Below are 25,399 nucleotides of genomic sequence, written 5' to 3'. Positions count from 1 at the left end.
TCCTCCTTCATTTGAATGTGAATGCTCTTTAAGCTGTCTGAACTTTACACATCTAGAGTTATGAAAAAATGGGCCAAATTAATTTTTCATCTAAGCCCACTGGTGTCAAGGGACAAGTTTGCTCCACAGTGTTATTTTGTGGTAGGAGCGCAGATTTATAATAGTGCTCATGTCTGAGTGATCTGAGGGAAAAAAAAAAAAAAAAGAAAAAAAAAAAAAGAAGAAAAATCTCATTTTCAGGAGCTGTGGACTGAAATGCATGAACATTAATCTACCAATGGCAATAATCAGCACCACAATGCTGTACCATTTCAAGATTCAGCTCTCAGGCAAAAAGGATTGCTCAGTTCTACTGTCAACATTTAATAAGAATTATAGGGACTAGTTCTAGAAATACAGTCAATCTAAAACTTGCCCTTAGGTCATATGTCAGTTTATTTTAGTTTACAAACACAGTGGCTCACATCTCATTCTTAGCAAATATTTCTGCTCCCTTCTTCTGTCACCCCTCCATTGACTACACCAAAGGACACCTATGAGTCCAGGCAATTAAATGATGTCCTTACATTCACTGAGCCATTTATTAGGGTCCAGCATCAGGTACTGTTTGGTCACCTCCAGTTCTCTCATTAACCACTCATACTTGGCCTTGACCTCAGCAATTCTCTGCTGGCGATGCTCCAGGATTTTCAGCTTGGCATTGAAACATATCACCTCCTGCCAACCAGAAACAAGGAGTGAGAAAGGAATAGGTGAAGAGGAGAAGAAATACCCAGATCCGTTGAGTCAAATATCCTCCTATCAACAATACTGACAATGAGCCATTTACTGTGGAAGAGTATGAATCACTACATGAAATCATCCATCATCTGTTTTCTTTTTATTGCTTTTGTTTGGTTTTGATGTTTTCCACCAGTGGGCTTTGGAGACTTTGCAATGATAGTTCATAATAAGCCATAATAATACCAGGCAGCATCTTGAAGTCAGATTAACTGTAAGCAAAACTTTTCTGGTTCTTGTCACCAGAAGTTTGGCTAAGAAAAGCTAAGCTCTTGGGAGAAGGACATCCATCGCTTCAATGTTTTGTGTTTTAATGCATTGTGTTAAACCCCTAAATACATCTCTGTGCTTGGCACATCAGAAATGCAGCAGTCATAAAATACAAGAACTACCAGCAATATCAAATTTAAAACATCCTTAAACAAAGGGAATGTTATGGAAAGCTCTAGCAATTCACAATCATTAATTGAGAAGATATATTTTCTGTAAACATAGAGGGCATAGTAACGGCACAGGGTGCGGTGCTGGCTGGAGACACCCAGTCTGGCCTTGCATGACCTCGGAGGGGTGGCAGCCATCAAGGTGTGCGGTAAGTGAGCCCCTGGTGAGGGCTGTGGTACCCTGGCTAGCGTGGGAGCACTCCCAACAGCAGAACTATCCTCCTCCGAGCCCGTGTGAAGATCACAACGCTACTCTGCCTTCTGCTCTGTAGACAAACGTGCCATGTAGGTAAAGTGCAAGGGAAACCCCACCCTTGTTGGTGATGATTTTCTCCATACAAAATCACATCAGAGAACATCACAAACAGCCTGACCAAGTGACAGGGGTTGGAAGAAAAAGCGCCTTTAATAATAGCCTGTATCCACAGTTACTTTAAAACTGGTGCTATTCCACCAACCTCAGATCATCTTCCCAATCGTACCTTTTAAAAGCTGACCTTTGCGGTTCCCTGATCCTGTAAAATTGGCAGGAACCACTCTGTTAGAGAGAGGACATTAGCTATCCTGAAAAGAACACCATCAAAGCTCTTTGGGCTCCATCACTGCCTTGACAGACAGATGTGACAAGGTGCTGGAGCACAGCATCCACCAAGAATATAAGCAAGGGGCAAAACCACAAGGTACCAAAGTCGGTTAGCCGCCACAGAAGAAGCCACAATGTGAGTCATAACTGTCTTAAATGAGATAATAGGTTTTGCTGCCTGTTGAATTAACCATATACAACACTGCACATTTCTGACTGCATAATCTGTGCTCTCCCTCTCACACCCTCCAGGAGGAAGGAGATGTTATATGGATTGCACTCACCTTGCTGTCACCACCTCGTCGTCGCTGGAGCCTCTCCACATCATCTATCTCATAGACTTTGATCTCAAAGGGCTCCCCCAGCCCCCTCTGCCCACTTCGCAGGGGTCCATCCACCCAGCGGACCCCGGGGCTGTTGGCAGGCTTCCTTGCTGGGGAAGCGGTATCAAGTGATAAAGCTGGGATAAGCCTCCGTCTCTGGGAACCTGCAAAGGCAGAAAGTTCCATTTCACATCAGCACGGTTATTGCCTCTCCTTTCTGCTCCATCTGCAGGGATGTCTACAAACTACAGCTATCCAGCAGCCGAGCGACAGCCCAAGGAGGCCATGGATGGGAGCTGTGGCTGCAACACGCTGTACCCACTCACCAGGAGTCAGATCCGCACATGTTTTGTGGTGCCTGGCTCCAGGATGTGATCCTCAGAGGGGACACGTACCCTAAAGTTTCCACAGCTTGTGCCTGCTTCCCTTTGCTCAGGTCTCAGTGCGCACAGCTATGCCAGTGAGGGACCAGAGCAGGAGGATGGAACCAGTCTGGCTTTTCTATCCTATCCCTATACTGGTACCAGCTCGTACCACCTAAACATCAGCATCAGCCAGCCTCTGCACAGACCATCTCCAGGGGAGGTGTGGGTTTGGTTTTTCTTTAATCACAGCACAAAAAACGCTTTGATACCCAAGTTCTTTCACTATGCTGGAGCTGAGTGCCAGTGTGCCACCACCTAGTCTTTTGCACAGCACTGCTGTAGGCTGGCCAGAGCAGTAAAAACACTGGCAAGGACAAAACACCTGCAGCAAGTCTGCTCGAGCTTGGTGGCTGCCACCAGAATTGCATTAGCCTGGTCTCTGTTCAGTAGAATGTTCTTCTAAAACGTTTCCCACTTACGCACCGTTAACACCACCTTCTCGTGTAGTGGAGAAATTTAAAACCATCCTTAATGGAAAAATGGTGCCATCAGCCAGAGCTAGATCCAGGTCTGAGACACTCTGGGAATGCCAAGGTTCACCTTGCCACAAGAACACCGTCAGGCTCTTCTTGGGAGCAAAGCAAAACAGATGTCAGCAGGCTATGAAGTACAGGGATGAGGGCAAACGTTTTGCATTTAGTTCCCATTTGCACCCATTTCGCTCAACAAGAAACAGAAGCCTGTGCTCTAGAAGGGGGCTCCAACCTCCTCTCTGGGAGGAGAGGCAGCGGGGACTGCGGCAGTGACAGCAGACACACTTACATGTCCTCATTATATTTTTCTAGCCCGAGCTGGCACCGGGATAGCCTGTGGGCTAGCACAAGGAGAGGCTGGTGGCCCTTGGCACACTGGGGCGATGCGGCAGGGCAGAGCCGGCTGAGAGGGGCTGACCCACCGCCCCCTGCCCAGGGCTCCCTCGGCACACGGGGGGTGCAGCTCTCCCAGTGGGGACAATTGTGTGCAAGGCAGAGGAGAAAGAGGGATGCCTTTTATCTGAGCCTTGAATGCTGACTCAAGATGATTTATCTGAGGTTTAGAGCGCTTTGGAGAGAAACAAAACTAAAGTCCTCCTGCATCTTTGTAGTGAGGCAAAACTGGATCTAGTTTATTCTAAACATGCGCTAATTAATAGGCTGTTTATTAGCTCAGGTACAGAAAATGATGGTGTCTTTTGACGGGAGACTCCTGCCACTGACCTCTCCAGTAATCCTCTGTTTTTTCTGATCTCACCTTAATTGGGATCAGTAAGAAGATACAGCCAAAACAGAGCTTCAGGGTGTGTGTCACAAAGCAGATGACAGCTTGCTCATCCGTATCAACACACAGACACAGCAATTAAATTCTTAAAATTTATATATTTTCCATTTACATAGAAAACACCCATTTGAAGTCCTGAATTTATTGGGAGCACTTGATGGGGTTAGGATTCTCATAAATTTTGACTGTATAATACATAAAATGCTTTGTAGGAATTACAGCTCACCGGTCCTCTGCTGCCCCATACAACCTCTTACGAGGATGGCGGGGGCAGCTGGGGAGCTCAGCAGTCTCAGCAGCTCCCTGCCCAGCACCTCACACACCAGCTGACCTTCCTCCACCTAAATGGGATTCCTTTCTCCATCCAAAAAAAAAATAAATATATATATATATATATACCAAAAATCGATCTGAAAGAAATCCTGTGAGCTGAGCCCAGGACAGAATAATGACACTTTAATTTATGACCCTCCAGCATGTAAAGCAACATGCCATTTGCTAAATGTCTTGGAGGATATGCTTTTCACTTAGTTTGAATTTCTCCACACTCAGAACAACCCCTCTTGAGCCTAGCTTGAATATGAATAATCAGGCTATGAAATAGCCCTGCACATGCCCAGAATGTAAGATTTGCTTCCGCAACATATCGGTTGCTCTACCTTGAGCTATAGGTTAAGGTTTAGCCAGGTTAAAATCAAGATAGAGTAATGCAGCAGTGGAGGTGGGCAGCGTGAAAGCAGATCTGACTGAAGAGTAGCACTGAAGCTACAACATACTTCAGCAAAGATAAGCCCCAAGAAGCCTTTTTAGAAACATGAACCAAGCCAGCTAGGTATGCAAGGGTAACGCTCAGGGTAAGAAATTGCCCAACTGCACAAGGATGTGTGCTTGTAAAAGTATGTGTTGACAAGGTCAGAAACTAAGAGTTCTGGTTTTGCTTAAGTACTGTATATTTTGGAGTGTCCCCCTTAGATTGCCTTCCAAGTGCACATTCCAGACTGAGCATCTTTTCTGTGAAAAAGGTAAAGGCAAAAACTATAAATGCAACATCTTCATGAAAAGAAGTATGATGTCTGTCACTTCAAAGCAGGAGACGTCTGAATGGGATGCAAAACAACTGCTGTCCTAGAAATTTCAAGGTGTTCCAAATAGAAAATAAAACTGTAACCTGATACGTCATAATTTCCAAAGTTTATAGTGTGTGCGCTCAATGGCAGGATGTGGAGCCAAAGCTGTTCCCCACTGCACTGAATGGTACGGGAGGTAGAATTGCCTTTCTGCACAGAACCTGGTGTTCAGCATTTTGTTTTTCCTCAATAGATGGTCCACCCAAACTCAAAGTGATTACAAGAAGTGATTCTGGCTAAGTAGAGCAGCACCTCTAAGCTCCCACCGTTCCTTCTGTGGCTTCATTTCCAAGAACTACTGAGCTTCCAGCAGCAACAGCATCAACCTCAAATGCAGTATCAAACTGTTTGCTTACTAGCAAAGAATATCTGATCCCGTTCCCCCTGCTGCTCCTTGCTGTCTGCCAACAGGGCTCCTGCTTGTTTTGAGTTGAAAACACAAAACCCAATGCTGACATCTCCTCTCATTCCCGTTTCCTAATGGCGTCTGCCCTCATGGGCAGCTGTCTGTGACGGAGCCAGCTCCTCCCCATTCCTTTGACCTCCTTTCTCCTAGCTGATTTTATAGCACTTTCCCCACTGCAGAGCACATAGCCTCAGGTTTTCACACAGTTTGCACGGTTCCCCTCCCAGTTACTGCAGACGTCACCAATGACTTTGCATGGAAGACCCCTATGATGATGTGGAGACTTCACCAGCACTATTTAGGGTACCTGTCTTAAGGTCAGCACTCCAACCACCAAAGAACCCAGGCATTTATTGCCAGAAAATCTAAACAGCATTTGCTCAGCCTGGCAACTCAGATTAAATAGGGAAAACCGTGTTGTACTTGAACGCCTGGAAAAGGAAATACTGACAGGATCCAACATTCAGAAGAAAATCTTCTGTCCACCTCACTGTAAGATAATCCAGGTCATATTCTGTGTCCTGCTGTTGTGAATCAATAAGAAATACAAGGACACTTGGGTCTAGAAATTGCTTCTTGCTATAATAAGAATAAAGCAACCCTTGTTTATAATCTTGCATCCAAACCTACACTAGATTTGTTGTTTCTGTACTGGTGTGAGGAACATGCTGAGGGACAGCCTACTCCTAATTTTTTTTTCTACCCACTCAGTTCCTTTCTTAACCTTGTTTCCTGAATTACTGTCTCACTTTAACAGGAGCTTTCCAGGGCAGTTTTGAGCTGGTGAATGAGCACTGCTGCAAGCACATCAGGAAGCAGCCCTCCTGCAGTGTGGCAGGTTGACAAGTAATCTGGGAGATGCTCCAGGGAAGATGCATGTTACGGTGGGGGTTGTTTTCAGCACCCACTATTCCTAGCAAAAAAACACCGGAATCTCTTTATTTAAAAGAGATACGTATTTATTTATTTATTTATTTATTTCATTTGGGGCTGGATTTTGGTTTAACGGGTATTTCATAGAATCACGGAGTTGTTAAGGTTGGAAAAGACTTTAAGGTTGTTAACCCAGTACTGCCAAGCCCACCACTAAACCATGTCCCTAAGCATCGCATCTACACATCTTTTAAACACCTCCAGGGATGGTGATTCCACCACCTTCCTGGGCACCCTGTTCCCACGCTGGACACCCCTTTCAATGACGAAATTTCTCCTAATACCCAACCTAAACCTCCCCTGGCACAACTTGAGGCCATTTCCTCTTGTCCTGTTGCTTGCTACTTGGCAGAAGAGACCAACACCCACCTCTACAACCTCCTTTGTCCGCACTGTGGCATTTACTTAAGAAGCCGGTTATTGTTACTACAGTATTGCACTAAAAAGCTTCGCTGGGTGCTTGGGCAGCAGAGGCTGCAGGGGGAAGGGGCTCTGCAGCCAGAGCATTAGCTCCCAACAGGACAGTGGTGGAGGCATTCCAGTGAGCTTATTCTGTGGCAGTGTCAGGAGCAGGTTTTATTTACGCCCAGCCTAATGGTGTGCGACTCAGTCATGCATGTTACATGGAGCCTCCACTGTGCACAATAGCCTGCTGCCATTTCCTCTATTAAATCATTCCTATGTTCATGTGGCTGAAAGCTCAGTACTGGCATGCAGTAGTCAAGCGTGTAAAAAATGATTACTCTGATCCCTTTCAACACAGATTTGCTGCATGAAATGGCCTGGCTTTGACCTGGGAAAATCAATGCTGTTGTTTTAATGAACAAGAAAAAAATAATAATCGGAGCTGAAGCCCACACTTCCCCTCCCTCTGCTCCCCCCAGGGCTGTCCAGCCAGCGGTCACATGCACAAAGTGGTCACCTGCATGCAAACAGCTTTTTCCTGTATAATTCTAAACATCCTTTGTCATGGCGAACGTATAATGCAGGAGATCAATTAGCTACCATCACTTGTAAGCAAGTTAAAGTAGAAACGCTGGAGATGTCCTACGGCTTTGTGATACAAAGGGCAATTTTCAGATCCCCACACTGTGCCTTAGGCAATCTAAACATGAACCAAATTCCTTTTCACTTGGATTCAACAAGAAAAGCTCGGACTCTTTTTGTTGGTGTTTTGTTTCATCATTATCATTTTGGCCACGTTTCAAAATGTGATGCTTTGCAATATTGGTTGGAGATGGACTTTCATAATTTACAGCCCACGGATCCAGCCTGTTTTCTGCTGGCTTCTGTAGGCAGGGCTAAGTGCTTCCAGAGACTGAATATGTTCAAATATAGAGTTTTCAGGGCTTTCCAGGAACCTCTAAATGTCCGTCTTTAAAACCATCCCACCAGCGACACACAGAGCACACAATAAGAGAGGAAAATGGACTCTAATTGTAGACAATTATTGTCATGTCTTAACAGTCTGTCTTTTTATTAAAGTGTTTAAAATCATGCAGTAATTTGCTCTGCTTTGGTGGTGAAACTTAGTACTGAGAAAGAGCCGCAAGGAGTCATGAAACTTTACTGCAATAGCCATAAAATGCTGCAGCAGGAATCTTTAATTATCTATAGTCCAACAGCTTCCCTGTGCAAAGATGACTGAAGCCTGTGCCCAAACACATGCACCCACACTGGTCCTATCCTGGACTAAGAGCAGGGTCCTGCAAATGTTGAGATACACAACTCCAGCTCGGGACATGGGTTTAATCTTCAGCAAGTCAGCATTTGGAAACCTTAATTTTCCCCCAGTCTTGTTGCTACTTGGCCTTACTTTTGATAGCAGCCCTTAGAGTTTTGTTTTCTGATGCTGACTGATACTCAGCACCCAGGAAGGCTGAAGACTGGCCCAACCTGAAAGCACTTCAGGGAAGACCTCTCTCCCCTAAGCCTCACCGCTTTGCCTGTCTCCTTCCTTCCCACATCCTCCTCTTGTGCCCGAGTGCTGGATCTGTGTCCCTGTGAGCAGCTGGGTGCACACCAGCCCGCAGCAGCGGTCCCCACCGGTGTGTCCCACCAGTGCACCCTCGCTGGGCCCCCAGACCTGCTGGGGCCACAGGGCGCTGCCCCCAGCGTTTCACCCTGCTGGCACTGGCCCCAAAAAAACTCAGCTAGAGAAATCAAAGGAGACATGCTCCTCGGCAGAGGGCCTCCCATCTCAGCAGAGCACTGCAAGCAGCAATAGACTGCAGCCCTTGGGTCTAACGCCATGTCACATGGATGGGGACTCTCTGAGGCACCCAGCTCGATTCCCAAAGGCAACAGGAAAGAAAACAGCCTCAGGAAGATCTCTGTGGTCTCCATGAAAAGCCTTGTCTATGATGAAATGTCTCAGAGCCCTTCCTGTTCTGCTGTCCCCAGAGAAGGTCTTACAGGCTGCTCCAAAATGTTGTAAGGGACAGGAACCAGAGAACACCATCTGTAGCAGAGGGTGGTAAAAGGCAGAAACAAGGCATTCATGCGTGTTACACGAGAAGGCAAACAGGACTGGCTTTTCTAGGTAAACCTCCTCAGAGCCTGGGCTCTTGCTTTGCTGTTTGCTCACAGTGGGCAGGACCCGGAGCCAGCACCAAAGCTGCATCTCTGCAATCATACAGCCACGTTTTGCATTGAGAGTTGTTTCAAAGTAACGCCCACATACATCCAAATGATTTTCATCGAGAAAAGATGCTAAAAAACCAAGCGGAAGAGCAAAACGCAGGTAGGTAACATTTCTGATCTAAGGACCCTGCTGTTACTTTTTTTTTTTTTTTTTTTTTTTTTCCACAACACTGTTTTCTAGTTCTATGAGCTGGTAACCCAGAAATTACAAGAGTTGCCCAAGGTGACACAGCGAACCAGCAGCACACCGGAGAACACAACAGAGATCTTGCCAGCCCTAATCTACCACCCTCCCTGCCTCGCTCTCATACCTGTTGTGCTCCCAGGATACAAATTCAGCTTTGGTAAAGCAGAGTTCAGCTGAAACGCGTTTCCTGAACGCATGTGGGAGTTTGTATTATACAAGCACCCTTATCGGTGCCTTTCCATGAAGTAGCACTGGGCCATTGCACTTGAAATTGCTGAGGAATTAAGAACCAGTATAGAACTGGTGCTAGTGATGGCGGTACAAACTGTGCCCTAACCCTTCAGTGCCCTGCTCCAGACAGCACTGCCTACCCAAGGGAGAGGGGACCAGAGCCAAAGCCAGAGATCTGGCTGTGATGCCAGTGGTTTCTTACAGGGGAAAGGCTCACAGAGCGAGCAAGGAAATCAGAGAAAATATAGTTGCACAGACGCTTGTAGGCAGAGAGGGAAGAAGAGCCTGCCACAACATAAAATAACAAACGAGACCCCCCCTCCACTGCTCTCCAAGGGCCGGGGAGGATGCATGGCCAGGTCAGTTGGGGTTGGGGTTGGGATGTCAGTAATTTAACCCTGGGTCTGGCTCTCCCTTAGCTGTAGGCATGGGGCAAGTCAGTGAATTTCTCTGCCTTCATTTCTCCATCTGTAAAATGAGGTCTGGAATAATACAGCACAAGGTGGGTTAGAGCAGCTGTACAGAGCTTTGAAACATACAGCTGTAGATCAGGGCTAAATAGCCAGAAGCAGTCACTTTGGGGCAATATATGCTGACACGATGTTATAGGACCAAAGTTAAATGCTAGAAAGATGGGAATGTTTATTAAATGGAGAGGTTAGCTTCAGGGGAAAGGCTTATTGTGCTTCATGATGCAAACGTGATTTTTCAATAGGTACCAGAATGTAAGAGGGAATTTATTTATTTATTTTTATTTTCTTTTAATTTTGGACACAGAATACTGGGATGTCTGTGAACTGTACAGGCACAGCCCCAAATTTAACCTAATGCTAACACCGAAGGATATGAACTAGCTTTATCTTTCACAAGCTGTCAGTGTAGGTCTGATGCTTCATGTATGACATCCAGGAAGCACCTACGCATACAAATAATGCACTTAAGAGCATTGAAAGGCAAGATCTTAATCTCAAAAAACAAAAATGATGGCTCTCCAATGTGTCAGAACTTCAGAAGTAATTGTGAGATCTGCTGGTGATTCTCTTAAAGACTCTTTATAGCTCCTCTTACAGGGGCCTTGGGCTGATTCATGTTGATCATGTCTGACAGCTAGCATTTCTGTTAATAATAATCATAAATAAAGTGGACAAGGTTGCCTGACCTGAAATGAGCATATCTATAGTGCCATATCCATTACAGCACAGTGGATCTGTGACCGCAAATCAGGAAAGGTCCAATGCTCTTGACACTGTGTATTAAAATAATATCTGTCTTTCAAGAGCTCAGAACCTTTGTCTGCTATCTTTTCCATTAAAAAGTGTTCCTTAAGAGAGAACATTCACACTAGAACAGACCTATAGAAAGGGGATATTACAGAAGATGAAAGATTGCAAACCTTTGCTTTTTTTTTTTTTTGTTTATTATGCAATAAAAATATATTTGTGAACAGCTCTATTCTCCCACATATCTCAGCTCCTCCTTCATGTTCTCCAGCATCGAAGTCATAATCCTGGTTTTATGTCATCATAAATCTGCTGACATGTGAAAAATTATACTATTATCAAACACATCAAAACAGAATTATGATTTCACCGCTGCAGGATCAAATGCAAACAGGAGCTGGGTTATAAGAAAGTGAGGCCTTATTAATTTCTAGGCAGTGGTTTGCTGCTGGAGATATGGAAGGGGGTAAAGATATTTTTTTTTATTGTTATTTGCATAAACCCCTTGATTGTACTTATAAACAAACACAAGCCATTCAGAACAGTACAGGAATTCCTTGCTGGCACAGGGAATCACTCTCAAAAGTAAAGTATCAGTGATGATACACTCAGACTCTCTCCACATCGGGTGATGGGTTGAATTAAGAGAGAAGCTTTGGAAATCACTCCGAGGGAGGGCAACCTGACAGACTATCCTGAGCCCACTGGGGCACGCAAATGCCACGGACACAGTTCAGATCCAGCAACCGGGAGAGATCTGCAACACCGCTGACCAAGGAGAGAGGAACTAACCCACACCAGAAATTAGAATAAAGAGATTAATCTGTTGGCTGGCCAAACAAAAGCTGTTTGTGGTGAAAAAGAGAGGCCAGATGTTACACAGCAGTAAAAAAGTAGCACAGTTGAGACTCCCCGTGTTCCCCACCAAGGGAAGAGTCCTGCTCGCCTTTGCCTACCTGCACTGCACGACAAACCAGCGTCACTGCCCTGCCAGGTAGGCTCAAGGCTGGATAGACCATGGAAAAGCCTCTTCTCTCCCAGTGTGCCTTCCAGACTGCTACAGGAGCAACTTGAGCCCCCAGCCTCACACAGCCCTCTCCTCATAACCCTTCCCGTGGCCACTGACACCTTGTTCAGTCCTGGACAGGAGTTACTGAAAGCCAGAGCTGTCAGCCAGAATAGAATCCTGGTATAAAGTATAACAAAAAGATCTGAAGCTCCTCTGTAATTACAACACAAAGAGGATGTTTTTCTCACTCAGGTCTCCAGCCTCGTCCAGCTTCCAATGTGCTATCAAAGCAGAGAGAAGGGAAACAGAACAACTTGTTTTATGAGCGTCATGGTAAACAAATCCTGGTCTCCTACTGATTTAGGTTTAGGATGAACTGTGGGGTGTAAAGAATCTGCAGGCTCTGCCTGAAGATTTTCTTAGAGTATTTTTTTAAAGGCTCTCTCCTAGGGAAGGAGTGATGGTCTTTATGGTCTAATCAGATTAAATCTACATTGCCACTTTCTCTCTGTTCCCCCATCTGCACAGATGCCTGTTTCCACAGAACTTGATAGATTTTTGCATCTAAACATTCTGTGGAAAAAGTCCGTATTATGTGGACAGCTTCTCCACAAGACCCAATCCAGTTTTCAGTGTAAACCCACAAATGCCACCTCTGTGGGCAGCTTTGCTTTCCTTTCCCACAACATGCAAATCATCCTTCTTTTTCTTGGAAGTTGCTATTAAAATGTTAATATTTGAAAGGAGCTATCACAGGAACACCTCAGAAAGAGGAAAATGAAGGTACTGCCACGTAACCTGAAGGGATAGGAAAGAGGTTTTCTCATAGGATGCAAAGTTAACTTCAGAAAGACTATTTCATCACTTGTTCTGTTTGCTCCATGTGGAGTGATCACTTTCAGGTGCATCCCCTGAGCAGGTACCACCAGCCATGCACTTATGGGTAAAACCATAATATAATAAAACATATTATGGTTTTAATAGCGCTATCTGTTGTATTCACATCTGTGCTGCACATGTTCTTCCTGCCACCACAGTTGGGAGTGGAAAGAAAGGGCGAGTTTTGCATTACTCAGTCCGTTCACTGCAAGTGAATCCCAGAGGTGAGTATCTCACCAAGTGGCACAGCTGCTTAATTAGCAACTCTACGAGAGTAACATGGCTCAGACAGCCAGTGCTGCTGTAGGATAAGTAGCCACTGATCTCACATACCTGTGAGCACCAGTTCCAATGCCAAGGTGCATTTTTTTCAAAAGCAGGTTAGGCAGGACTTGTGCTTCAGGTTGGGAGAACAGCACCCAGGGAAAAGGTGAGGTGATCAGGTGCTCCTCATCTCTGTCCTGCAGTTTTCTGAAACCCATTCCAGTGGGAAGATGGATCAGTTGCATCTGCACAGACTCTTGGTATGACCCCGGAGGCTCTTGCCATTTAATTAAAAAGTCTTGATGTGGTTTGAAAGCTACTGGGCATAATATCTGAACAGAGATCAAGTCTTTCTGATCCTTTCTCTGATCACTAAAAACGTTTTGGATTTACAAGTGCTTTGATGCACCAGTTCCCATTTATTAATATTAATATGATTTATTACTTTTTTATATATAAAATACTGGGAAAAGAAGGGCTCTGAACTCAAAACTGAAAACCCAAGAGTCTCAGAGGCAGGATAACATCTTTCCAGGGGCATGGGCACAACTTTGTTCGCTCTTCTAGGTGGGAAAAAGGAACTCAGCGGTGGTTTCAGCTGTGCAGCATCTTGCTCCTTCAGGCATCCAGAGCACAGAAGGAGTGAAGGGGGGCTCACAACAGGTACTGCTATTCAGCAAGACTGTGACCTTGTGCTGGTGAAACACATGCATGCAAGGAGGGGAGTCTGCCCAAGTGCTTAAGAATAACAGTTTCATCTCGCTGCCTCACAAAGGCATCCTTCTGGAATCAAATCAGAAGAACATTTGTACAAATAAATACTGGAATGTGGCTGCCATTGGCAATAGTAACCAGTTTTAGGGATAAATGTTATTCTGTTCATGTGAAGTAAATCGAAGTGAAATGGGCGAGAGGGAGTCCCCACTGCAAAGGCAGTGCAACCACGTGGGATTTGTGCCTGCTGCAAAGTGAAGAACCTGGGAGCCTAGGATGCTTTCCCTGCCCTCACCTCTCTGCTAAAAGATATAGCCGGTATGAACAAGCTCACCTTTAGAGCGAGCCTCCCCACCATGTACGAGGCACCTGCTTCAGTCTGCACCCCTCTTTCGTGCCACCGCAAGCTTACCTGTGTTGGATCTTTTCTTTGGATTTTTGAGACTTCGGCACCGGCCGCTGGCGGAGCTGCTGTTCTCGCTCATGGAGTCTTGTGCTGAAGAGGCGCTCCCTGTCGCCTCACTGTCCCGCATCATGCTCTCGTAGCCACTGCTCCCCCCACTGTGGTAGAAGAGGGCTGTTTTCCCCATGGCAGGGGGCAGCTCCCCGCTCAGGACACTGCTGTTGTCGCTCCCATGGCCGCTGCTGCAGCGGTGAGGTTTCCGAGGAGGGGTGATCTTGCTGTAAGGTGAAGGCAGCATGTGAACAGTTGGCTTTTCATCTCCGGGAGGACCCCCGCGCTCGTCTGCCTCCGAGCTTCCCCGCAGCTGTAAGCCTCTGGCACTGGTGCTCCCTTGGAGCAGCTCCGAAATCCGCCCATTGACAGCCCGAAGGGGCAATTTGGAAGCAAGGCTGGAGCCCCGGTTTCTGCTGAGGGACTGCATCGACCAGGACATGTTCTTCCCACTTGGAGGCAAACTGGAGCTCTGCCCTACGGACTGAGGCAGAGACTTGGTGGAGAAGCTGAGCGTTTTGGTGGCAGAGGCAGATAGGCTGCGGGCTTTGGGGCTCGCCAGCAGGAGCTTGCTGACTGCAGAGATCTTCGACTGGCTGGCTTTTGGGGAGGCCCCCGCCGACTGGGAGAGCCCCGAGTTGGTGGGTGAGGACATGACGCTGCGGCTGAGGCTCCGTCCAGCCCTAGGCATGGTGGTGTCTTTGCCAGGGCTCATTTTGGAGCTCACCGAGGACAGGCTTTCCGCTCTTTCCAGCGACAAACACTCATAGTGGCTTCCTGTGGACCTCCCAAGGGAGTTGGTCCTGCTGGCGAGCTGCTCCAGTTTGGCACTGAAGAGCTTGCTGCTGCTGTTGTTGCCGCTGCTGTCAATGCCAGGGCCCTTCTGTTTGGCATTCAGCTCCTCCGGGAAGCTGGCCAGGAAGGACCCCGGCTGGCTGGAGGGACTGCTGGTGGTGCTGCTGGCTGCACTGTGCTGGGGGCTGGCTCTGTTCTTCTGATCCAAGCTTGACTTTCTCACCGGTGGCAGAGGAGGAGTCCCTTTGGGACGAGTGAGGACACAGTGTTTGGGAGATGCCATCTTCTTATCCAGACTGGCCTTAGAAAACAGCGGGAGGGCAGGAGAGCCAGCTCCGCTGCTGTCAGTGGCAGTAGGATGGAGGTGACTGTCAGGGTCCTCCGCCTTGCTTGCCTTTGGGAACCCTCGAGGGAGGCTACCATTCTTCAAGCCGTCACTGGAGTGAACAGGGCTTTGGGTTGCAGAGCCGGACGCTGCCACCTCACACCCGTCCACAATCCTCTTTAAACTGTCAGATCCTGGGGAGATAGAGGCATCCCCGCTGCTGCTGCTGCTGCTGCACCTGTCTGCTGAGGACTGCTTGGTGTTGTGCTCAGCCTTGGCTGAAACGGTGGCAGTGTCAGCTCTTTGCCCATCACTGCCCCCAGAGCTGTCCTTTTTCACATCTTCTTCTCTCTTCAGCCAAGGGTCTTCAAATTTTATATCCTTCTTAGCACTGGACTCTTTCCCATCATGGGGATGAGCAACCTTTGGGTCTGCAGTTACTGCTGGTACAGCATCATCAGTGTCTTGGGCTTTGAAGGGATTAACGGCGATACATGGATACACGGTAATGTTTGTCTTCATTGGGATGTAACCTTCACAGCTGCTGAGGCTTGCGGTGTTTTTGATCGTGACAGTAGTTTTCCCGAGAGCCGATATTTTACAGCCTTTGAGGGGTGGCACTTTGCCGAAAGCTTCCTCCCCCATTTCTGACAGTATAAGCATGTTGTCAGCCACTGGCTTCTGCTTGTCACTTACACAAATCATGCTGGCGCTTTGTATGGTGCTTGCAAACTCGGAGACAGGGGGATCTGCCATTGCTTCCCCATGCCCGTAGCATGCCTGGGCTATGAAGCTGTGGCATGACTGCTCGCCATCACTCCCCGTGCTCATTTCACTCAACCATGAGCTGATGGATGAGCGCCTGCTGCCATCGTCCTGGGATTTGTCATCCAGGCCCAGCTTTGGAAGTGGAAGGAACTGCGTGATGCTGACTTCAGACACAGGAGCTGCACTGGAGTAACATTCCAGATCTTCAGATATGCTGCTGATAATACTGACTGGCCGAGAGCCAGAGGCCAAAGCCTGCACGGAGCAGTCACTGTTAAAACTGATGATGCTGGTTGGGCGCCCGTTGTCAAGGACCCCGCTAATGGTTAGTTCCTCTACAAGGGTGAACACCAGCTCGTCCTCTCCGTTCAGCTCTAAGGGCTGCTGCACAGTCACCATGGTGGTGCTCAGAATCTCCTTCTTGGATTCTGGAGAAAGGCTTTGTTGTCGATCTTTGTTGAGAATGGTCTCCTCAAAATCCCCATTGCTGGAGGACACAGACTTCTTCATGACCTGAGGGCTCATGCCGACAGGTGGGGTCCGGATTTCTGGCTGCAATAAAGATTCACTAGATGTCATCCCAGTATCCTTACTCAGGGGAGCTGGTGGGGGACTGGAGCTGGGCAGGACTCCTTTCTGTGTATAGACCTTGCACCTCTGGGAAGGGGAAGTTGGGGGCTTGTACTCGGATGTCTTTGAGAGGCTTGCAATGCCCAGCCGGGGAGAGCCCATTGGCCGAGGTTTGCCTTCCACAAATCCACAGGTGTTGAGACCTTCCCTGCTGCTCTGCAGGCTGGTGCTGTGTGCTAACTGACCAGAGCTAAGCTCTTTGCCAGAGCTGCCTGTTACACTCCTGGGAGAAGGAGGAGTTGAAACATTAGTAAGGGCTCCAGAAGGAACAGGGGAGTGATTTCTCTTAGTTTTGCTGGGTGTTGCATTTATATTTTCCTTGGCTTTTCTATCAGGATGCTGACATTCTGGCATCATATCTTCCTTATCTGACTCTGGTAAGTGGCTGAGCTCTGCCAGCTGGCTGGAGACAGAGCACTTTGACATCTGGTCTGAGCTAAATTGAGCAGGCATCTCTTCAAAGGGAAACTTGTCGGTCTCTTCACTGCCATCTATGCAATCCAGCCTCTCCTGGAGCTCTGCAAAGGTGTTGCACTTCAGGCAGTCTCTTTCAGATGTGCTGGGTCCCGATTCATTCACTTCCTCCAGCCTGCCCTCGTTTTTGGTCTTTTGCAGAGCAGGAACTATGGGAACAAAGTCAGGGGGACCCTCATTATCTGTCAGCTCCTTATCAGAAAGGGCAGTGCCATTGGGGCCAACATAAATCACCGTGTCGCATGACTGCTCACTGCTGGATGAATAATCAGGATCGCTGGATAAATGCAAAATAGGGAAGTCTGGGTCCACAGCATTTCTGGAATGGAAAGGCCTCAGCTGGGTTGGCCTCCTCATCCTGCCCTCCTCACAAGAGCTCTCTCCTCCAGAAGAACTCGATGTGTACTGCAGGAGGAGAGAGAGAGACCAGGAAATGTCAGCACTGCAAGCTTCTACCTGCGCGCACTCAAGAAGGTCACGGTCACATCTACGCGGGGGAATCTTTGAACTAAAGCACAGAGCTCTGAAGCTTCTTATGCACGGTCCTACAGCAAACACACAACCATCTACAACGAACCCAGTGCCCCAACTCTGTGTCCCACTCAACATGATGACACTTCCATAACATAGTACTAAACAAACAGATTTGGATCCTTCCCTTAATCAAGCCTGGCCAAACAAATCAGACATTTGGTAAAGGCTTTGCTATTTTGTGTGTGTGTATGTACGTGAAGAGGAACAAGAAGACTTACTACACAACTAAGGCACAGAAAATAAAGGCAATCCCTGTCTGGTCATACTACCAGTGTGTGGAAATGTACAACATGCACTCAGAGGTCTCTGGAGACACGCTGCCGTGATGGCGTGCGGACCGAATCCCTTCACTTGTCTCTCTTCAATCCATTGACAAAAAAAGGTTTTGTCAATCCATAGGCTGTCAGTTTAAATGAAAGGCTTGAAATTCACTTCTTGTGCCCAGTTCACACTGTAAGTAAGACTCTAAAACATGAAAGTTGTAAAACTCTAAACCATGAAAGTGGCTACAGCTCACCCTCACTCTACCTGGAAAATCTATCACCTGTATTTGGTGCGAGTGGGAATAAAAGGGGCATCAGTGCTGGCAATGGCCACGCTGCTTTGCATTTATTTTGCTCCTGCTCTCTCTGAGAAGCATAGACAATCTAATTCTTCACTTAGCCCAATTTCCTTTAACTCTACAGCGGTTTCATTCCTCTGTATTTCATTAGCACTAAGAGCATAACTGAAAATAGATGCTGGCAGCTGCATCATTAAACGAGGCCAGCTTACAAGCTGGCTACAGCAGATAGGTCTGAACTCACTGCTCTGTACCTGGGGCTGAAGCTGGTCCATGCTCTGCTCTGAGCCACTTGCCCAGGACAGGGCACACACAACACATGCTCTTTGGAACTGGTTACTGATGTGGTTACATGCTGCTCTGCCCTATTAAGGACCCTCCAAGGTCTTCCTTCCTCCCTCCTCCGTCATTACAAGAAGGAGTTATACGTCGTCTTACCTTAGTTTTCTTTTTCTTCATCCTGAGGACCCTGGATGCAATCTGGATGGTGGACAGCGTCTCAGCGTAGTTCCCCGCAGTGGCTGAAATGTGAGCTATCATCGTGGTGCGGCAGTTCATGTTCCCCAGGGACTCCCGAAGCAACATGGTGAGCTTGCTGTCTCTGCAAAATAAAGTGAATTAAGGCTGCATTAGCAAGCAAGGTTTCACTTTGACCGTCATGATGTGACTTGGGCCTCAGCAAGATTTTTTTTCTCCTCTTTTTAATGGAATCCTAATTAGTTTCCTTCCTCAGGTTTGCACAGTACCATGACTGCAGCTGAGCATGCTGAAAGACCCTGGGCTACAATTTAAACTTCTTTCCTTTTCCCAGTTCCACCTTTCTGTCCTCAGCCCTTCTGTGCTGTTGCCGCTGCCAGTACAGAGCTGCAGACCAGAGCTCAGGACTGACGTTAAGGAGCCGCTGCAGCAAACACCAAACTGCTGCCCTTTCCCCATGCTCGGTGTGCAAGCAAACTCTGGCCCAGCTCTGGAGGACAAGAGGACAGTGGATTAGATTAAAAGACCAAATTTTTTTTTCTTGCCTTCTAGGGCACTTTGCTAACTCACTAATAATAATAGTTAAATCACTGCAATTATTTTTGGATGATGCTGGCGACATGCAAAATAATCAAGCCTCAAGACTACACAATTGTTCTTTCCAATTAGATCTTTTCTTCCACTGAGGTGGAAATCAAATTTTCTGTTCTTGCCATTTACATTACATTGTTCGGCACAGGATAGCTGTTGAAATGCTGATGCCTTGCTGGGGAGCTGTCTGTGACTGGACTAAGAATATGAATTTTAACAGCATAATGCTGCACATATAATGCCTCTGTGGTGGTCAACTAATCCTATAGTCAGAAATGCATGCCATAAGCTTTAAAAAGAGCTTTAGCTACAAGGTGTACAGGTCAATGGCGAGTTGAGAAATGGCATCCTCTTGAAGAGAGCCTTTCCTACGCTGTAGGTTGTTGATGATAGTTACATATGGCTGAAAGCAAAGACAGCCACAGCCTGATATTTACTTATTGCTAAAGGAATTGCTTTCACTTTTTACAACATTTGTCACGTCGTAGTGATAGCGATACCTTTAGATGCTGGGGATCAGATTGTTGGGGCTCACTGTTCCATATCTGCTAATGACCCACGCTGCACAAGGTCTCTTGGTCGTCCACTTAACATTTCCAGCTCATGGGAATTCTGCATAAAGCTGCAACTGCTGGGAACTGAAGCAATGCCTACTGGATGGGGCTGAGACAAACACCAACATTCTTGAACTTCTCTTTTTGACTGAGTAAACAGCAGCATTCGGGATGCATATTTTGATGCATCCAGCAGTAAGTCTGGGGAGCTCATAAACTGCTTCTCCTGAGATTTCCAGTCCTTGTGATTTCAGCTAGGCTAGCAAAACTGGAAGTAAAACATTTTTTGCTTCAGGATTTCTGCCTCCACCTGCTCCAGACACATTGAAGACAGCCTCGTGTCTTTGGGAAGAAAATAAACTTCTATAAAGACTATACTGAGACAGCCTCACTCCTTTCGCTTGTAACCTAAGGCTGCTTTGAATCCACAGCTCCAGAGTTAATAGGCTGCTGTATCTCAGGTTAGTGGCCCTCCTTTCCATCAAGGAATAATTAAGATGTCAAATTTTGTACATCAGTTACTGCCACTCCAATGCAGAGTTACATGGAAATTATTAACATCTGCACAGGAATCAATAACATGCCTTTCATTTGCTAGTGCTTCTATCATAGCAAAACATGAGACGACAGGGGAAAGGGCAAAAGAATACATTCTGAACATGTCAGTCTCCTGAGAATACATAACCCATGCAGCCAGCATCAGCACACTGCGGCGTGGCTCTCCTAGAGGTATATGCATTATGAATATAAAATAATCCATGCCATCTGCCTTGTACTGAAACACATGCTTGCAAGAAGAATGACACAGAGGAAATACCTATTCTATAACTCAAATGATCCTCTGACATATATCAGATAGGAACTAAAGGGCAGGCTTGTTTAGGATTAAAGCCTGAAACCAGCAGCAAAAGGGCCAGCCAACACCCAAATCTGATTTTGGAGTTTATTCATTCAGTACTGTCTGCATCTTGACTATCAACTTTGCACCCAGACAAAATAACCAGCCTCATGTCACTATTGCACACTGAAAAATAAAATGAAGAGAAAGAAATATGCTAAACAGATTTTTGTCAACTCTGGACATTGTCATAAGACAAGTTCACCTGTTCAGGGTTCACTGATCCCTCACAATAGCACCTACTAACTTCTAAAGGAAAGCAAGCAAGCCAAAGAGACCATAATAACACAAAAACGCGTGGCTTAATTTTTAACTCAACCTATCCTCATCAAGTAAAATATCAGTAAAATATTCTGGATGTCTCACTGAATTTGCTTGACAGGCAGCATGAGACACAAAGTAGATGCTTTGTTCTTCTGAATGCTGACATGGCATTTCTGCCTGAAGAAAAAAAAAAATAAAAAGAAAGGCTCTGAACTGTTTCATTAGGTGATTCATGAGCTGGTATTTGCAAAAGCAAAGTTTCTTGTGAAAGCAGAAGTTTCACAAAGGGAAAGCCTGCAGTTCTGCACTGGAAGAGCTTTGAGAAGGAAGCCCGTTGTTGATCTTCTGGCTGGGCAAACTAAACAAAGACACAGGGAAAAAGGAGCTCCCGGCCGGGCGGCTGCTGCGGGGTCCGTGCTGCTCGCTGCATGCAGCAGAGCCTGGCTTGCAGAAGGTCTCGGGCTCCTCACAGCAGCATGGTGACATGCACCAGTGTCTCCACAGCAAATGAGAGGTCTTCAGGAATGCTAACAGTCCATTTCCATTCTGCTCCAAGAGCACTAAAATTATATGCCAGAGCAGCATGATGGCTCTGTTTTATATACCTATCTTCATTTTAAGTGTATTTCTATCCCATCCACTTGTGTTTTTATAGTTTAGGAAATTTACCATAACCCATCATGAATACTGGGATAAAATATAGGGACCAATGAAGGAGGGGTCAGGATACCACACTTCAGACTCCAGAGCCTGTATATCGATAAGTCAGTTCTGCAGCCTTTTCAGTACTTAAAAGTTACCTCATTTTTCTAACTGCATCACTTAGGCTAATAAAATACATTACCCTTACTTGTACACCTTTTCTTCCCTGACTTCTTAGATCATCATGGCTACAGCAAGATAGTACTAAATACTATTCGTATATCCCACACAGGGAAAACCCCAAAATAAAGTATACGAAGCTGTGTCTCTGGAAAAGTCCAGAGGCAGGAGCCCTCGGAGCAGGAAACCAAACTCAGACGTCTTGGAAGTATGTGAGGAGGTACGGCGCGGCGGATCCCGAAGGGAGGAGCTCTGCAGAGTGCCAGGCGGAAAGCTCTGGTCCATTCCACGGAGTGGCAGCCCTCCACACGGAAAGGAGCGCTCTCTTCTCCACGCTGCTCCCTTACCTCTCCCGCATTCCACCCTCTACCATTAAAGCAGGTACTGAAGGACTTAGAGCGCTGTTTTCTGCACCTCTCAACAGCTACCGCAAGGAGCCCCAGCAGGTATTAAACCTCCCCGAAAGAGAGATGTGGTAGTGCTGCAGTGAGCACAGTGTTCTCCATTTCTTCTCTTCTGAGACTTCACCATGCAAAATGGGATCAGTGTAAATTAGTCCTTTCACTTGCTCAGTAAGAAGGAAAACTGTATGTCTTCATGTGCCTCATACACGTTTGTGTTATCCTTCCTCATGAATGATTAATTGTACTCAGATTCAAACAATACAGAACCTTACACTGAAGAATGGAGTACTTCATGATATGTTTCCTTGGACATCGCATAGATCCCACTTGCCTATGTGCATTAAGTCAAAGTCTTTAATTTCGTGACTGGATACTATTTTTCCACTAGACCCCTGCCTCAATCACTGTGCAGGATAAACAGTGCTCACTGAACAAGAAGTTATTCAGTTTTCCACTTAATCCTTGCCTTTTAACGTGTGGACTTGTGCCTTACCTACCATTAGGACTATACAAACGCAGCTCTGAAGCCAAAACGAACGATTGCTTCAAAGGTTCTTTTTCTTTTTTTGTCCCCTGTGGAGCTCATCAATGCAGTATCTAATACTGGAATGCCTCTGAGGTGACGTATATAATCCTCTGGTAATACCTGCAGCATCAAAGGCTTCACTAAGTATAGGTGTTTGGTGTGAAGCACTGATCTTTCAGAGTACTGAGCATTATATAGTCTTCTACATCCAAAGTACAGCTGACTTTGACTTGTCTCGCAGAGAAAATGGGGTAGCTGGTGTTCAGCCTGGGTACCCAGAAAACCAGGAACATACAATTATAACTCATCTAAAATGCTGAGGAATGCATTGGCAGAGCCAGTTCTGAAGATGGTACCGGCTCCCTTCAGGACACCTCCCTTCTCTTCCACACGCCTTCCAACTTCTGCTACAAATTAGGGAAGGAATTTGTTGGCAATGACCACATTGCTGTACAGCACTGATACATCTCTAAAGCAGGTCCTTCACCTGCCTTGAAAAAGATGATAATTGGGGTGGGGGGGTAGCTATCCTGCAAAGGCAACACAATATATAGCCCATATAAAGCGAGTTTGTCAGGACAAAGTTAACGTTGACATTTCCTGCCCATGCGGTGATTGATTTCACACTCTGAATGCTCTTATGCATTGTCATGTGGATTTGTGCTTATATTTTAATGAGACATCAGCAAGCCTGGAACCTTCCTATGTATTACAAAGCCTCAGCTGCTGAACTGGCCGAGTAGCTGGGAGCAGCAGCCGGCTCCACCTTTTGTATGGACAAGCAGTAGGTGGAGGAGGACATGGAATAATTTACCATGAGGTTTTGCAAGTATTTGCTGCCTGTAGAGAAAGAGTAAGGCTCAGGAGCATCACAATCCTTTCCTATGCTGTCGGAGAGCTGTGCTCTTATGTGCTCACAACCTTTTTGCCATGCTCTTCTCTCATCAGACAATCCCGTTCTCACAGTGTCTGTCCTGGGCTTTCCTTGTCCAACCTTCTCCTCATTCCCACAGTGCGACCCTCACCCCCAGGTCCCCGCCTAAAGAGCCCAGCAGAGCTCCATTTCATCCTGCTGTGGTCTGACCAGCTACACCAGGCTTTGCCAGTCTCCAGCATCACTGCTAGACACTCTCCCAGTACTAAGCCCCTCTTTCCTCACCTCTTCTCCCACTAATGTCCTCCACTGTCACTGCCTGATCTCCAAGGCCCCTCTCCTCACTTGAGTCCCCCCAGCTGCTCCCAGATACCCGGCAGAGGAGCTCCATAACCCCACCACAATTTGGCATGGCTGACTGCATCATGCTGCCCAGGAGAGGGGGTAGAGCATGGGCAGTGCCCTCCTGGGTCTTCCTCAGTCAGGTCCTTCAGCTTCGTGAGAATCCCTGCGAGCAACGTGTTTGAAGTGAGCTACACAGAAAAGCAGCAAATGGTAATTGCTTTTGTTTAGGGCTGTGAAATAGAATTCATGAATAGAAAATGAAGCAATAAGAAAAAAATATTACGCTCAGGAAATTTGCAGGAGTTTTTGTCGCCCAGCATCTCATTATCTGTATGGAAGAGGCAAACTCAGGACCGTTCCACAAAAGGAGGGAATACTGGTGATGAAGAACCAACTAAAGTCTTGGAACAATGACTTTTCTGTGGAATTACTTAACCGATTCTGTTGTAGGATTTATTTGGGTTCCCACACGCACACCTTAATAACAAATATTTTCTTTGTCTTCTGTTTCCTCTCACCCCACTGCTAGGAGGATTTTGGCTATTCAGTGACAACAGCAGCACCATCAGGAATAGAAATAACATTTCACAAGGGATACAATACAATATTATAACCAAGCTTTAGGATGTGCAAGGGTGTGTGTTTGTGCTCTCTATTAATCACGTACCTTAATGTCTTCCTAGGCACTTGGCCAAAAGGAGAAAGTTGTCAACTCCCTCAAGGTATTATTGTTACAGGATCAGATGATGTACGCCCTCAGGTGTCTTGTAATCTAATTATTTATAGAGGTATGTCAAAGGAAAAATCTCAGCAACTATGGCAGTTATTTTTGATCGTGAAATCTTAACTCTGCTCCCTTGTGCTGATGCACTGCTTTATTCATAGTAATAAATGCTTGCATAACAAGGGAACCGCATAAATACTCCATTTGGCTTTGGCTCTTGTTGCATGGAAATAATCTTTACAGAGGACAGTTTATAGCTGAAAAGGCACAAACCCAATAGCGGATGTTACAGGTGTGTAACAGCTGAGTTCATGATGAACCAGTACGGTTTGCTTAGCTACGTCTTTCATTTCTGTTAATAATTTTGAGAGAGAGGGAGGAAATGGGAGCAATGTGTGTAGGCACAGGCAAAATGGGGCCAGGTGGAGTGATAAAGCCCTTGGTGCTTCAGCCACGTGAGCCTGGCTTTGTTAGCAGAACGAAGAGAGGCAGCTGAAGAAAGATGGGTAACACGCTGGACCTTTAACCTGGGGAATCCTTCACCTGGTGCAATGAGGCATCGGGGAAATAATGAACTTGGTCCAGGTAGAAGCTGACTAGCCTTAAAGGGAAAACTAAGCAAAGTGGAAATTTCCACTGCCACGGCAGTTAGTTGCCTCACCTGCAGTACACCAGCACAACCCAGCAAGCTGTGCTCGCTGCCCAGTGAAAGGGGAGCCAGCTGGAGGGATGAGGCTGAGGGGATACTCTGCTGGATGTTCCAGTACTGGGAAAATCACAGCCACATCTGGAAGGGATGTGACACTGCAGCAGCTGAGAGTAGGAGAAAGGTGGTGCTGCAGCCAAGTATGGGATAACAGGGAGTTACACTTAGATTCTAGTATTTGCATATAAAATGTTGGGGGGTTACCCTACAATTCTTGTCTTAACCACGCACATTTCATATTGCAGGACAAT

At 46.5% G+C, this 25,399-nt stretch overlaps 1 protein-coding gene across 1 annotated transcript in view; it reads right to left on the bottom strand.

Annotated features, from left to right (window-relative positions):
* The window catches only part of KIF26B (kinesin family member 26B), a 317,946-nt gene that overhangs the window by 19,530 nt on the left and 273,017 nt on the right, over nucleotides 1-25,399 (bottom strand). Inside the window, exons 11-14 of the mRNA XM_080390457.1 lie at nucleotides 18,402-18,564; nucleotides 13,834-17,272; nucleotides 2,088-2,290; nucleotides 567-717 (exon numbers count right to left, since the gene is read on the bottom strand). Coding sequence (XP_080246583.1) covers nucleotides 567-717; nucleotides 2,088-2,290; nucleotides 13,834-17,272; nucleotides 18,402-18,564 — 3,956 coding nt within the window. The remainder of the gene's footprint in view (nucleotides 1-566; nucleotides 718-2,087; nucleotides 2,291-13,833; nucleotides 17,273-18,401; nucleotides 18,565-25,399) is intronic.

This window comes from Falco punctatus (assembly GCF_963210335.1).
Source record: "Falco punctatus genome assembly, chromosome: 5".
NCBI classification, from domain to species: Eukaryota; Metazoa; Chordata; class Aves; order Falconiformes; family Falconidae; genus Falco; species Falco punctatus.
This window is presented reverse-complemented; position numbering and strand designations above follow the sequence as displayed.